This window comes from Larimichthys crocea, chromosome XXIII (assembly GCF_000972845.2).
Source record: "Larimichthys crocea isolate SSNF chromosome XXIII, L_crocea_2.0, whole genome shotgun sequence".
NCBI classification, from domain to species: domain Eukaryota; kingdom Metazoa; phylum Chordata; class Actinopteri; family Sciaenidae; genus Larimichthys; species Larimichthys crocea.
Window position 1 is genome coordinate 10,103,732 of NC_040033.1, and position 13,305 is coordinate 10,117,036.

General features: G+C 39.6%; 3 protein-coding genes across 3 annotated transcripts; 1 reads left to right on the forward strand and 2 right to left on the reverse strand.

Annotated features, from left to right (window-relative positions):
• Nucleotides 1-106: 106 nt before the first annotated feature.
• fam162a (family with sequence similarity 162 member A) lies at nucleotides 107-2,906 on the reverse strand. Its single transcript, XM_019273723.2, has 5 exons — nucleotides 2,719-2,906; nucleotides 2,066-2,164; nucleotides 1,557-1,668; nucleotides 1,113-1,221; nucleotides 107-907 (listed from the first exon to the last, which is right to left on the reverse strand). The coding sequence occupies exons 1-5, from the start codon at nucleotides 2,759-2,761 to the stop codon at nucleotides 797-799; spliced, it is 474 nt and encodes a 157-aa protein (XP_019129268.1). The 5' UTR covers nucleotides 2,762-2,906; the 3' UTR covers nucleotides 107-796.
• An 896-nt stretch (nucleotides 2,907-3,802) lies between these two features.
• mix23 (mitochondrial matrix import factor 23) lies at nucleotides 3,803-6,987 on the forward strand. Its single transcript, XM_010752978.3, has 5 exons — nucleotides 3,803-3,926; nucleotides 5,372-5,497; nucleotides 5,615-5,761; nucleotides 6,503-6,562; nucleotides 6,672-6,987. Exons 1-5 carry the CDS (start codon nucleotides 3,876-3,878, stop codon nucleotides 6,720-6,722), a joined length of 435 nt encoding a protein of 144 aa, XP_010751280.1. The 5' UTR covers nucleotides 3,803-3,875; the 3' UTR covers nucleotides 6,723-6,987.
• A 2,579-nt stretch (nucleotides 6,988-9,566) lies between these two features.
• Nucleotides 9,567-10,738, reverse strand: LOC109141835 (cystatin-B). Its single transcript, XM_019273689.1, has 3 exons — nucleotides 10,633-10,738; nucleotides 10,439-10,540; nucleotides 9,567-9,843 (listed from the first exon to the last, which is right to left on the reverse strand). The coding sequence occupies exons 1-3, from the start codon at nucleotides 10,717-10,719 to the stop codon at nucleotides 9,715-9,717; spliced, it is 318 nt and encodes a 105-aa protein (XP_019129234.1). The 5' UTR covers nucleotides 10,720-10,738; the 3' UTR covers nucleotides 9,567-9,714.
• Nucleotides 10,739-13,305: the final 2,567 nt, after the last annotated feature.

The window sequence follows — 13,305 nt, forward strand, 5'->3', positions numbered from 1 at the left end:
AATCAGCAACAACATTGCTAGATTTCACCAATTCCTACACACTGGTCGTTGGTTTTAGACTTTCAGTTCATATGAAACTAGATTGGGTCATTAAATCAGACAGGAATTTTCAAGAAGCGTTACTTTATTGAATTGGATGTTCTGTGATGCTCATTATCTACAGACATAGAGGTCACATCAGTTTTGAACAAACCAGCCCAGGAGTATCAGGACTGGTCAGACCATTGTGCATATGGATCAAGCCTGATGCCACTTGATGTTCTCCTAAAGAAAACGGGAGATTGCTTGAAACGTTCACAAGGCGGATAAATGCAAAAGCCTCGGAGGCATATTTCAAAATAGAGCGTTGTCTAAGGTGTTTCTGTTGGAGAGGTATGTGTTAAAGGTTTATTTAGAAGCAGATGATGGAGAACTTTATTAATCCCAACGTGAAATGAAAATCTGTCTGTTCAAAAGATGATTCTTGTCTTTTGCGGTGTAGTAAATAGAATGTGCTATAAAAATCCTAAAACTTTGATTACTCCTAAACTCTGGTGTCACTCGTAACCAAACGTCTCCAGTGCCGGTTTAAAACCTTGATACATCCAGTGAAAAGATAAAACTTTACACAGGGTTTCAAAACGATTAAATAATCAATATCTGCGTGTTACGGTCAATCCCCAGGTTGCAGTATCAACTGCTCTGACGTCTTTTGATTTACTCTTGTAGGATCGGAGAGGAGCGCTCTAAAGTTGTAACACATACAGCGACACGATTGGGGAAAGTGACTGGTTGTGTAGGGACTGTTTATCCTCCATCATTGACCCTTTTGAGACAGAGCAAGAGCAGCCTCTTTCTCTGCTTCCTGCCTCCATCTAGCCTTCCTCTCCATGTTCTGCCCAGTCAGGGACTCGTGCCTGCCGGCAGCCTGCAACACAATGGAGCAGATTACGGAAAAGATCTAGAAAATGTCAGATCTTCCACACGATATTTCTAACTGCATCTGAAATACACAAACGGCAGTAACATTTAGATGTTTTTTTTTGTCATACAGACAAAAACTCATCAACTGTGGACACTACTGGAGAAAAACTATGCACGCAAACATAACGCAGTCGTCTACTGGAACTCACCCGTTTGCCCAGGATGACCATCACCAGACAGGACGCCACTGTGATGGCTATCATCACATAGCAGACTTTCACTCTGACTTTGTTTCTGGCAGCATCAATCATCTCAAACCTGTGGCAAGACAGGTGTGAAAATGTCAGTGTATTTAAATACTTAAAAAAAACAATATTCTAACACCAGTTTTTTTTTATGCTGAGTGCAAGAGGTGGGAGGTCTGTGGTTTGTTTGCCTGCCATCAGGTTTTTTTTTTTCATCCCAGCAACAGATCAGATATGATCTCTACCCTGATGTCAGGAACCACATTAATTAGCTCCAGCTACAGACGTCTTGTTTGAACTGCAGGCCCACTGCTCATCCGGTTAGTGAGCTCTGCTCGTGTGATGTATCCTAAGAGAGAGTCAATCTTTGCTAGGGAGGTCTAACATAAACAGGAAGTGGGTACTTACGACACAAGCTCTGGTATCTGGTCCACTGTCTTAAAGCGTCCTGACCACACCAGCATCTTCTTGTCGAAGTTTGAGGGACTTTGGCCTGGGATTCTGAAAGCAGCACGTGGTGCTGTGAACAAAAACACAAAGTTTAAGCCCAGTTTAAGCCCACAAAAAAAACAGTGGATGCAGAGAAGTTCAATTTCACAAGCCCCTTGTGTCCCTTTTCCCTTTGGGACTAAAGAAAACTTTCACACACTTGCTATGGCAGTGATGTACAAAATCTTGCAACAATCAATATGAGAATGTTTCTCTCTTTGTTTGCTCAGAAAAAAATACAACTTCTTAAAAACAGTTTAAAGAAGAACTAATTATTAGTTTAGATATTAACTTAAGACCAGATTCGGTTGAGCAATTGGTTTTCTGGGTTAAAAAGAGCAAATGAGTGGTCACGACTTCCTGTGGGTAATGCACGATTGAGACAGAGAAGAAACAAAGACAAGGGAGTCCCCATGATCAATGAGTACCTTGTGCTGGAGGTGTAGGCGGCTCTGCTTTGGCCTCCGGTGGTTTACTGCACATCCCTCTGTGGCTCCATGTTTCAGTGACCTGTCTGCACCGCTGACCTGAAAAATGAACAAAAACATCAGTGTTTTGGATCGAACAATGAAATTTAACTTACCATCATCACACAAACACAAAGAAAAGCAGCAAATCCTCACAACTGAAACTATATTAAAACATATGAAGATACAACCATAAAGGCAGACCTGCTTACATAATAAGACGGGGGGTGTGTCAGGTTGACAACGCCTAGAAAAATCGTATAATAATAAAAATAAAATTAAATTAAAGGGTTTGCCAGGTCAAAGTATTTTAGTAAGTATTTTATGTGCGATGATTGAACCTGAACAGGAACTACACGTTTCACAATACAGGGAGTGGAAACATCAACATTTAACCTGTCCAGTGACACACCTTTTAATCAAGCAAGTCACGTACCAGCTCACAGAAAAACAGGTGAAAGTTAGAGTTAAAACGATGTTAGAGCAGCAGCTGAGTGTGATCATCACAGCTGTGGCTGATCATTTAGTGATTTCATGTTGATCCAAAGCTACACACACACACACACACACACACACACACACACACATGCAAGGAAATCATGCTCGATACGAACCGATCAGGTTGCCGATGGAAAGCCGAGATCTGACGAGATTCATGTTTTTAAGTTTTGTTTTGTTTTTTTTTGTTTTTTAAGTTTTAAGTAAATAAAACACAGCGTGCGCGTGAGGCCATCAGAGAGTCGCGAGCCTCCGTCAGCTGTTCAAAGTCAACGAGCCACAAACTGCCCATCAGGACCCAGTCACATAAACAGCGCGGGAGCCTGTGGCGAGTGCCTGATCAGAAATAACACATTTATTTTTTATTTTTTTGTTAAAGGTGCAGTGAGTAAGATTTTAGTGCTTTTATTTTCAGAAAAAGGCAGCCACGAAATATAATATTCATAATTATGTTTTATATTTATATTCGAAGGGCGCTTGTGGAAGCTGGCATGCCTCATATAAACAGGACCACTATTGATTTTGTCTCTTTCGTTAATTATAATTTATTTTATTTTGTATTTATTTATTTATTTATTTATTTTTTTCTTTCATTTGAATGTTTGTGCTGTTGGGGGGGGGGGGGGGGGGGTTCTTTAAAAAACAATAAATATATTGTGAAAAAAAAAGATATCATGTGTTAAAATAAACAAATAAAATATAGTATAACTCGAAAAATAAGAGAAAAAAATAAACATTTGCAGAGAAATTAAACATTTGCGTAGGATTTGAATAATGTACAGAGGAATTAAAAATGTGCAGAGAAGTTAAAATGTGTGCAGAGGAATTAAACATTTGCACAGAAAATAAAAGTATCTGTGGTAACTGTGTTAAGAAGTTAAACATCTATACTAAAACTATATTAAAAAATAGAAAGTGACTGTAGAAATAAAAATGTTTTATTTATAAAATAAATGTTTTATCTATAAAATAAAACATCCTCTGTAAGTCGCTTTGGATAAAAGCGTCTGCTAAATGCAATGTAATAATAATAATAGTAATAAAAAATATGAGCTTTCACAAACAGTTATGAAACTCTTCTGTATGTAATCAGCTATGTGGTACGTTTCTGATGTTGCCTTTTAAGATATGCCGAAATAAAGCTACAAAAAGTGCGAATCATTGTGAAATATATAAATAATATGACCTGATGTGGTTTTATATTCAGCTTTCAGTCAGGCACGCTCTTGAACAGTCCCCTCGCTCTGTGTGCAGAGGACCAAAGCAGTCCACTATGGCGGCGCCCGGTGGCTCCTTAAACTGTGAGGACTTCTCCATGTTTCAGGTAAATTATTGATCGATTAATCGACTCGTGCTGACTTTCCACGAGACGGCGGCGATCCGCATGTGAACCCTTTGGAGGTTCACGTGTTGTCTGCGTTATGAATGAATGACCCGCTGATCTCTGCGCACACTGCGTGTCTCTGCGAGAGTTCAAGGAGCCACAAAAACAGCCAGCATGTGGGTTAAAAGTCACTGTCACGGGTCCACAGGTGAACACAACAGGCCACCTAACCTGTTGAAAGTGTCTACAGACGCAGAGGTGTCCTCAAACATGTTTACAGCCCATTTTGGGCAAACTGACAGGGAGTCACGAGTAAGCAATGCAATTCAAATCAGCCTCTGTGTGAAAGCTCGATCTGCGGGTTCATTGAAAACAAACTCAAATCGTGTGTGAGCCTTTTTAGATTGTTGTGGAGAAATTGCTAAAGTCAAAGGTCAGTGGTGAGGTCAGGAAGGAAGAAAGTGTTCAGGAGCCTCTGATGTTTTATACTGTTTTATTTATTGATGCTTGGCCAAGGAGAATTAGAGACACTCTCAAAGTTCATCAGAAGTGCCTCAGTCAGTCTCACAACACTCAGTAGTCTATATGAGTGGCAGTCAGTAGGATTTTCAATCATCATATCGTAATCTGGATTTCATTAAACAAAATTACTAATGATGACTTTGGCTTTTTTTTTTTTTTTTTTTTGCAAAATAACTCAAAATGCAGTGTTCCAAATTTTTACGCAAAACAGAGTTTTAAAACACTCGATAGTTTCTAAAGGATTGAAAACAGAAATCAGTTGTGGTTTTTTTTGCATTAGTGGGGTCATTTCTTTTCTCAACTCAAAGCTATTTCAATCAAACAAACAATTTACAGATCGAGTTACATATTAGCATAAAAGAGCCCTTCTTTGATACCACCTTAACAACATCTCTCTCGTCCATTGAACTTGTAAGTCCATGTACAGTTTCTGCCTGTATTTCCTTTGAGGATTACCTCCCAGAGCTGCTGCACACATGTCACTTTACTCTTACTATTTAGTGTAATCTATTCTGTTTATATATGCTTCTCAATACTTGAATATAGTTGATACAACCTTGTCTCGTGCAGTGTATAGAATATTCATACATATGTTTCATATTCTATTTTAGTGTATTTTGTATTTTATATCATTTTTCTTTACCTTTTTTTACTTTACTTTTTAACTTCTTTAGCTAATTTCTATGCCTTATGTGTAGTACTGTTACACCGTTTAGTGCTTTTGATGCTGAGCTGTCCGGTTCCTCTTCTCCAACACATTTCATTGCATTGTTGACCCCGTGTCAAATAAACCTGAAACTTGAAACAAAAAAAAGAAACGCAACATTTTTATTCATATTGCACATCTTCAATGATACAGGGAGAGGCCAGATTTGGTATGTATGACCTATGACTATCTCTGTACCTCACTGTGTGTCTCTCAGGAGGTGCTGAAGGTGATGCGCACCATAGATGACCGCATTGTCCATTCCCTGAACACCACCGTGCCCACAGTCTCCTTCTCAGGCAAAGTGGATGCCACACAAACATGCAAACAACTCTATGAATCTGTGAGTGTGACAGCGTTAACTCCTAGCTTTTTCTTATCCTACTGTAGCTAGTGCCCGCATAGTTATGGAAGAATTATCCTATCTTTATTCAGAGTAATAACCTCATGTCTTCCACAGATGATGGAGGCCCATCTGAGTCGAGACAAAGCTATTAAGTCCTGTATAGCCCAAACATCTGAGGTGGTGGGACAACTGCGTGAAGAAAGAGCAAAAGACAGCGATAACCTGGCACTGATCAAACAGCTCAGAAAGGAGCAGACCAAAGTAAGTCTTGTTTCTAACACTAGAGGGCACCAAACAACAGGCTGTAAGAAGTGAGTCAGCCAAGTACAACCGTCTGTAGCTCTCTGAAAGACTGAGATATAGTCTGAGATATCCACCCCATATTGGTAAACAAGGGCAAATTCATTTTTGGTTCTCAAAGTATAGAAAACTGGCGTTAAAATTCAACAGCACTGTAGCTTTACAGGATAATCCACCAAACTCACGTGGACGGTTTTCATGGGGACTAATTATTCAATACAAAGTATCTGAATGAAAAGTATTCACTGTCACAGTGAGGCCTGTGGATTCAGAGGAAGGAGGATACATCTGCCAGAAAACCACATTTAAAGGGACACTATCTATTTTATGTTCAAGTCACGGGTCATGAGGAGTACTCTGTGAATCTGTGGCCGTTGAGGAGTTTTCCAACATATCAGGTATGAAGACTGAAGGGGAGGTGTTATCATGTTGCCTTATGGGCCTAGAGTTTTTTGAGTTTGATCCATTGTAGGGAATTTTTTGTCCCTTTACAAGTCAATCAATAGATATTAATATCCAATATCTCAATATGTCTTAATAGAATAGGCATTTTTTTCCTTATAGTCACCACCACAAACTACATAATTCTGATCTAACCCCTTTACATGGAAAAACTATTTGTAGGCAATCAAAAAGGATGTTATATAACTATTCTGTTATACAATGAGTGAAAATGTTTCTTCTTTCTTTCTTTGTCTCCAGTTAAAGCTTATGCAGTCAGAGCTGAATGTTGAAGAAGTTGTCAATGATAGAAGTCTGAAGGTAAGCTCGCTATTATCGGGAATTTCCCCCTTTTTAATGTCCAATAATCACACATAAATAATCAGTCATTGTCTGATACGTTAACTCATTCCTGCTTTCCGTCGTCCAGATTTTCCATGAAAGGTGCAGAATCCACTACACACCCCCGAAGGTGAAGTGAAGCTCCGCCTGATGAGAAGAGCCGCTTCACTTGAGGTTCGAATCCAGACTGGAGCTGAAACCGTGACCTTCTGCCGAGACCTGACTGCAGGCTGGTCACCATCCAGACCACTGTGACCTCTCGTCCAACACACTTGTATTCCGTTGTGATTCTCATATTGCATTACCACAGCTGTACAACAGTCATCCGCTGGCTTTCATTGATAAGAAACATTGTACAAAAAGTGTTGTTTTTTTAAAAAGACAATGAAATGTTTTCAAGTGACGTGTTGTCTGTGATTTACATTATTTACGAGTCTTTGAGGAACTCTGTTTTCTACCTGCACTGAATATAAACGGTGCAGTTTAATCCACTCTGCGTTTATCCTGAATGGATTTCATGCAAACTTTTAGGAATGATAGTGTCTGTATGTTGGACTGAAATATCTCTACAACTGCCAGGTGGATTAGCATAAAATGTCCTATAGACATTCACGACTGTCAAACAATGAATCCTTTTCACTTTGGTGATTCTCTCATGTTTTCTCCAGCGCCATCACCAGGTTGACATTTGTGAAGTGAAAACTGTTGCCCCACTGCTCCAGTCAAGACAATTAGAGTCACCATCAAAATGTGTATTCACCAAAATACTTATTAAGCTTATGACCAAAAACTAATGTTCTCATCGGCCTCATTTTTCTTTGGGTTTTATCACTAGTAAATCTTAGCATGCTAAACTAATGGTGTACATGGTTACCAAGCTTACCTTATGGCACTGTTATTATGAACATGTTAGCATGGGGATGTTAGCATTTAGCTCCAAATACCACTGTGTCTCAGGACATCTTCTAGCATGGATGAAGACTCCTAACATTGTTTGTCTCCTTTGTTGTTCCTTATTTCAGGTCAGTATATACACCATGTCCCAAAAGTTTATGCACCCCAATGGGCAACATTTCTGTCTGTTTGCCTCCAAAATGGGTTGCACTTGGACAGCCAGATTTTGTGAGGTTGTTTAATTAGTTCATCTGTTTGTGACAGGCCTATAAATTTCTTGGTTGACCATGAAGCATGTCACTGAGAGAACCTTTTTGGTAGTGTTGCCACGATGGCCAAACACAAAATCTGAAAAAGATGCACTTTCAAAGTCTTAAGTCCGTGCTCAAACCATTGCCTTGCGCAGGGAATGGAAAACTTGCAGGGAGGTAGCTCAGGACCTTGGCAGAAGCATACGATGGGTGAAGAAATGGTGGCAGAGATACCAGAGTTGTGACTCCCTTGAAGACATGCCCCGTGCAGGTCACCCTTCAGTTCTGAGTTTGAGGGTCAAGGACCTCATCCACAAGGCGAAGGGAAAGAGACCCCAATCCTGCCACAGACTCAGTCGAAAACTGAAGAATCTCGGGGAAGCAGTCTTTAAGTGTACCATCCATCTTTTTCTGATTGAGAAACTGGGTCTGAGAGCATACAGGAGACAGCAGATTCCTCGCCTTACCAAACTGCAAAAGGAGAAGCGGCTTGCTTTTGCAAAGAAGTATGCTAAAATGACCCCAAGAGACTGGGAAAACTGTGTTTTCTCTGATGAGTGCCCTCTCTACTTATTCCTAACTCCCAACAGCCAAAACAACCACATTAACACTGATAATCGAATGGAAGTACCACCTTCTGAACAGGTCAAGTTCAGCGTCCATTGCATGGTCTGGGGGGGCGATGTCATCTTCAGGGCTGTCTGAGTTGCATGTTGTACCCCAGGGCACCACCATCAACGCTGAGTATTATGTTAAGAACATTCTCCAGCCAGTGGTACTTCCCATCCTCACCAGAAGGAAGAAATCGGGCCCCGTCACAGCTAGGAAGATGTTCAACAGGCGTGTGGAAATGGTTCTTGGTGCCCCCGCTCATACTGCTCGTACAACTCAGCAGTGTGTTCTGAGCAGCTTCCTGGCTTTCTGCACAAAGAGGAATGGCCACCCAACTCCCTGGACCTATTGAAAACTGCTGGGGTATCCTGAACAGTCGGGTCTTCCACAGCCCAGCCCCTACCACCATGAAGCAGCTCAATGCAGGGCTGTGTGGGAGTGGGGCAACATTGAGCCTTCCGTTCTAAAGAACTTAGTGCATTCTATGCCTGACAGGCTGAGGGCAGTAATTAAGATGTGGGGGGGATACACTGGCTTTTGAAAAAATGCATTCTGTTGAATATTCACAATCTGAGTTGACTTTTTCTGTGGTGCATGAACTTTTGGGACACGGTGTAGACGGCATTTAGTGTCAGTGGACTTCCTTGTTTTGTAAGATTCCGCACATTCCCCACAGGTCACGTGATATGTTTTTCTCCTCCAGGCACCTGGCTGATGTAACTGATATGTTTAAAGCATTTTCCAGTTTCCTTATGAATGACAAGATTGGATTACAGTGAAAGTAAAGAACTACATATTAAAGTTTTTATTCTTATTCTGTTCTCTCTCTTATTCTTTACTCAAGTACAAGTAGAGATACCTGTGTTTAAAAAGACTCTAGTAAAAGTTGAAGTATTGACTCAACTTTTTTACTCAAGTTAAAGTGAAAAGTACAGGCTCTAAAATATACTTAAAGTATAAAAGTATAAAGTACCGGTAACCTTGTGAAGGACAAAACCACCATTTTAGGGAAAAGCTTACAGGACCTACAGTCTGTCCAAGCAAAGAGAAATTAACTGAAATCAATACAAATAGCTTTGTAACCATCTCTGCCAGCCAAGACAACATCTATCTTAGAAATCAGACTTCCCAAGAGGAAAAACAGATGCTGCATAAAAGAATCACAAGAAATACATAAAGATTTTTCGAATGCTTTCTTTATTATCTCCTTAGATATTCAACTTGCTTCTTCCGATCACCAAATATCTTGATCTCTTTAGGTAATACATTCAAAATCAAAAGGTTATAATTTGTACAGCAGTATCGTGTGAAATCACTTCAGTATAACGTAGCAGAGCATTTAATATAAAACTGCAGCGTATAGCTATGTTGTCGTTAAAATGGTTCCAGGGGGTGGTTGTTTTTTCTGTACTCCTCCACACCCAACAGCATCACTTTTCCTCCATAACACTCAAGTTTCTGTAAGACAAACAGATGAATATATTTCCTTCGTCCAATGTGAACCTGCAGGAAAAAGAAAAGAAATATCTCAACAAATATGTTCATCTGTCGTCGTGTGCAGCAGGGGCAGTATCTTCTACCATCAGGGACTGGTTGAACTGAGTGTTTATCTTCCTGTTAACGTCTGGTTAGAGACAATCTCTCCCTTGATTGTTGCCAAGGGGAAATGGAGAAAATAACATCTTGATCAGGGTCTATTGAAACTATAGTTACTGATCTGTGGTTAGGTGTCACAGATGATGGTTTAAGACCCTTGAATTTCCACAGATGATTACATAATGTCAGCAAGAGGGTTCACAAAACACCCATTTCTCATGAACAAACTAGATTCTTGCCAACATACACGGTTGAAGCCACAACAACAAACTTCTGTTGTAGAAAGTAAATGGCTCATTGTTGTGTGAGGACAGAGACACTGTTTAACATATGTATCCAAAAGATAGAAGATGGTGGAAACTCTTCACCTCATCCTAATATTGGCTAGCTGTTGACTGCCCTCATATTAGATTTAACTGGATGTCACACTCCTTAAATCTATATAAAAATGCAAAGACACATATATGAGACTTTTGAACATTTTCCAAAATATCAGATTTACCTTCAGGATGTAGTTGACTCCAACTACAATCTGTTCCCTGTATTTAACAGCTTTGAATACCCCATATTTCTTGTCTGTGAGATCCTCCGCGTGGCTTTTCACCTGCATATGGATGAAATAAAATGTAATGTTAATCCAGGATGAAATGTAGGTCAGAGAGTTGTGTGTAGAGGTTGTGAAGAATAAAGACGCACCATTTTACAAAGGTTCTGAATTTCCTCGGTGGCATCTTTTGTGTCACTCCATCCTTCAGGCATGTTTGGCATTGTCACAGTGTCCATCGATGGAGATAGCTACAGTATCTTCTTTCTTCTTTTGCGTGTCTCAAGTGTTTATAACATACACATGTATTTATACAGAGTAACCACACTTGGATACGCCTGGAAGGTGACACACCTACATGTTGGGTGGAGCTATATGTACAACCATAGCCCTCGCATGATTGGTGATGATGAAAGCGCTTCAGCTATGTTAATATGTTAACCTCAGGATCTTTAATCTCAGAAGTATGTAAGCATGTGAGATAGGTTTTTCCCCCTCCATCGCAGCAGTCTGATAATAATACCAGTGTTTCCTGGTTGCCCATTCTTTCTGGCATGCACCCAGACATGCACACACTCCCAAACATATTTTGTTTTTTAGGTTGGTGCATGCCGTAAGATTATGTTTTGCATTTATGCTTTGATTATCTTGCTAATAAATGGATATAGATATTGGTCTGTTCATCACAACCTGCTAGCTGTTGATATATTCACTAACGTGGACCACACCCGTACGGATTTTGAGTTTAGTCAAGTTTATTGCGTGTTATAGATGGGAAGCACGGGTGATGTGCTGTGGGGGAGGAGTAGGGAGGAGGGTTGAGGGGTCGAGGGTTGCTGGGATGGAGAGAGGAAGGGATGAAGGATGAGGGTCGGAGGATGCAGGGATGAAGGAATGGAGGGACAAAGAGTTGACAGGAGTTGGGTGGACGAGAGAGAACCTGGAGGGATTTAGACTTTGTTCCTGTGTGTGAATGAGGGAGACAAAAAGGAGAGAGAACAAATAAGGGTTTTGGGGAGGGAGGGATGTGACAACGAAGTCAACAGAAAAGATGTGTTCAAGTACTTGAGATACGGAAATTGGATGTGAACAAGGCGTGGCCCTTGTTCCTGAATCAAGTTTATAAAACTCCATGTAAATATAAATGTAAATGGACTGTACTTATATAATGCCTTTCTAGTCTTCCGACCACTCAAAGCACTTTTACACTACATATCTCATTCACATTCATACACTGTTAGTATTTGATCCACACAGGTGCCCCTTGAAACTATTTTGGATCTCAGTACATTCCCCACTTTGAATGTCATAAGAATGTGTGAGATATGTTTTCCTCCTCCAGGCACCTGTCAGAAGAAACTGACATTTAAAAAGTGTTTCCTGGTCTGTGTTATCAGATCTGTTATCTGTGTTATGAAGATTTTTTTTACAGTGAAATTAAAAAACGATATAACCTTTAACTAAAGGGATTTATTTACCCTTACGACCAAAAGAATTTCATCTTAGAAATCAGACAAAAGAAAAGCAATGCTGTATATAAGAATCACGATAAATACATAGAGGTTTTTTCACGCTTTCTTTATTATAAGATAAGATTTGATGACTGTCCGAACTTTATATTCAGTCACTTTGTGCTGTGGGTGTGAGGCGGTTTCTTGACGTGTTTCCATCAAAACAAGAATCAGAGTTTGAGCTGGTTTTCTTTGGGTGATGTTCCCATTTATTGAAATGTTACACATGAATACTGGACCTTACATTTGATGACTTTTATGATTTAGTTTTTAATTTTATTCATTTATTTATTTGACAAATTATTGCATTCACCTTTCCTCCCGACACTGAACATCATCATATTTATCCCAGATGTTTTCTATTGTGGGTTAATGTTGACCCTCCTTCAAGAATTTCTCTCCAAATTCCCCTCTAGCAAACAGTGACTCAACAACTCTTAATTCACTAATACAACAAAGACGAATCAAATCAAATGATTCTGTTGTGTTGAGTTCTTGTACTGAGAAACGGATACTAGATGGCACTAGAGGACAGTAGTGTGATGTACAAGGCATTGAGAAGAATAAAGGAAGACAACCCAGCTGGGGAAGGACTGAAAGAAAGCGCTCCCAAAGTTCACGTGATCTCAAAATGCCACAAAGTCCACCAGAGGGCACAGAGAGCTGATGAGGCGATCATAGACATATATACATAGACATATATACATAGACATATATACATAGACGCTGCATTGAGTGCTGAATTTTGGATGTGGCAAAGTGGAGCGCAACCCTTAAGGTGCAGAGTGGCAACACACAGAAAAAGCTGTGCAAGAGTATTCTTTTCCAAGGTTTTTAACCTGGAAACACACACACAGACTGCAGTTGTATAGCTGTATAGATATGTATGTTCATCAATGCCCCCCGTGTATATATGTTTATCAATGTGCACCCCCCTCGGTGTGTATTTTTGATATATTCACACTGTTTATACTGCTATATCTACACTGTGAATATCTTTTTATATTTGTCATATTTATACTGATTATATTTGCTGTATTTTCTTTTAGATCTGTTTAAACTTGTATATATTTTTTTCATTTTTATTGAAACAGCAGGGATATATATTCAACAATGTGTGTTCAACAATGTGAATATAAAAAACGATGAATCAAAATCAGTTAAATGTACACGTTAGTGCTCTTTATTCAGAAAACCCTCATGTCACATCTACATTTCAGGATCTGGTTATTATAGACACAGATTAAATGTTAAATATAAATATTTCAATATTTATCATCACAGTAACAGTGTTACACACATTAGTAGCTGTAA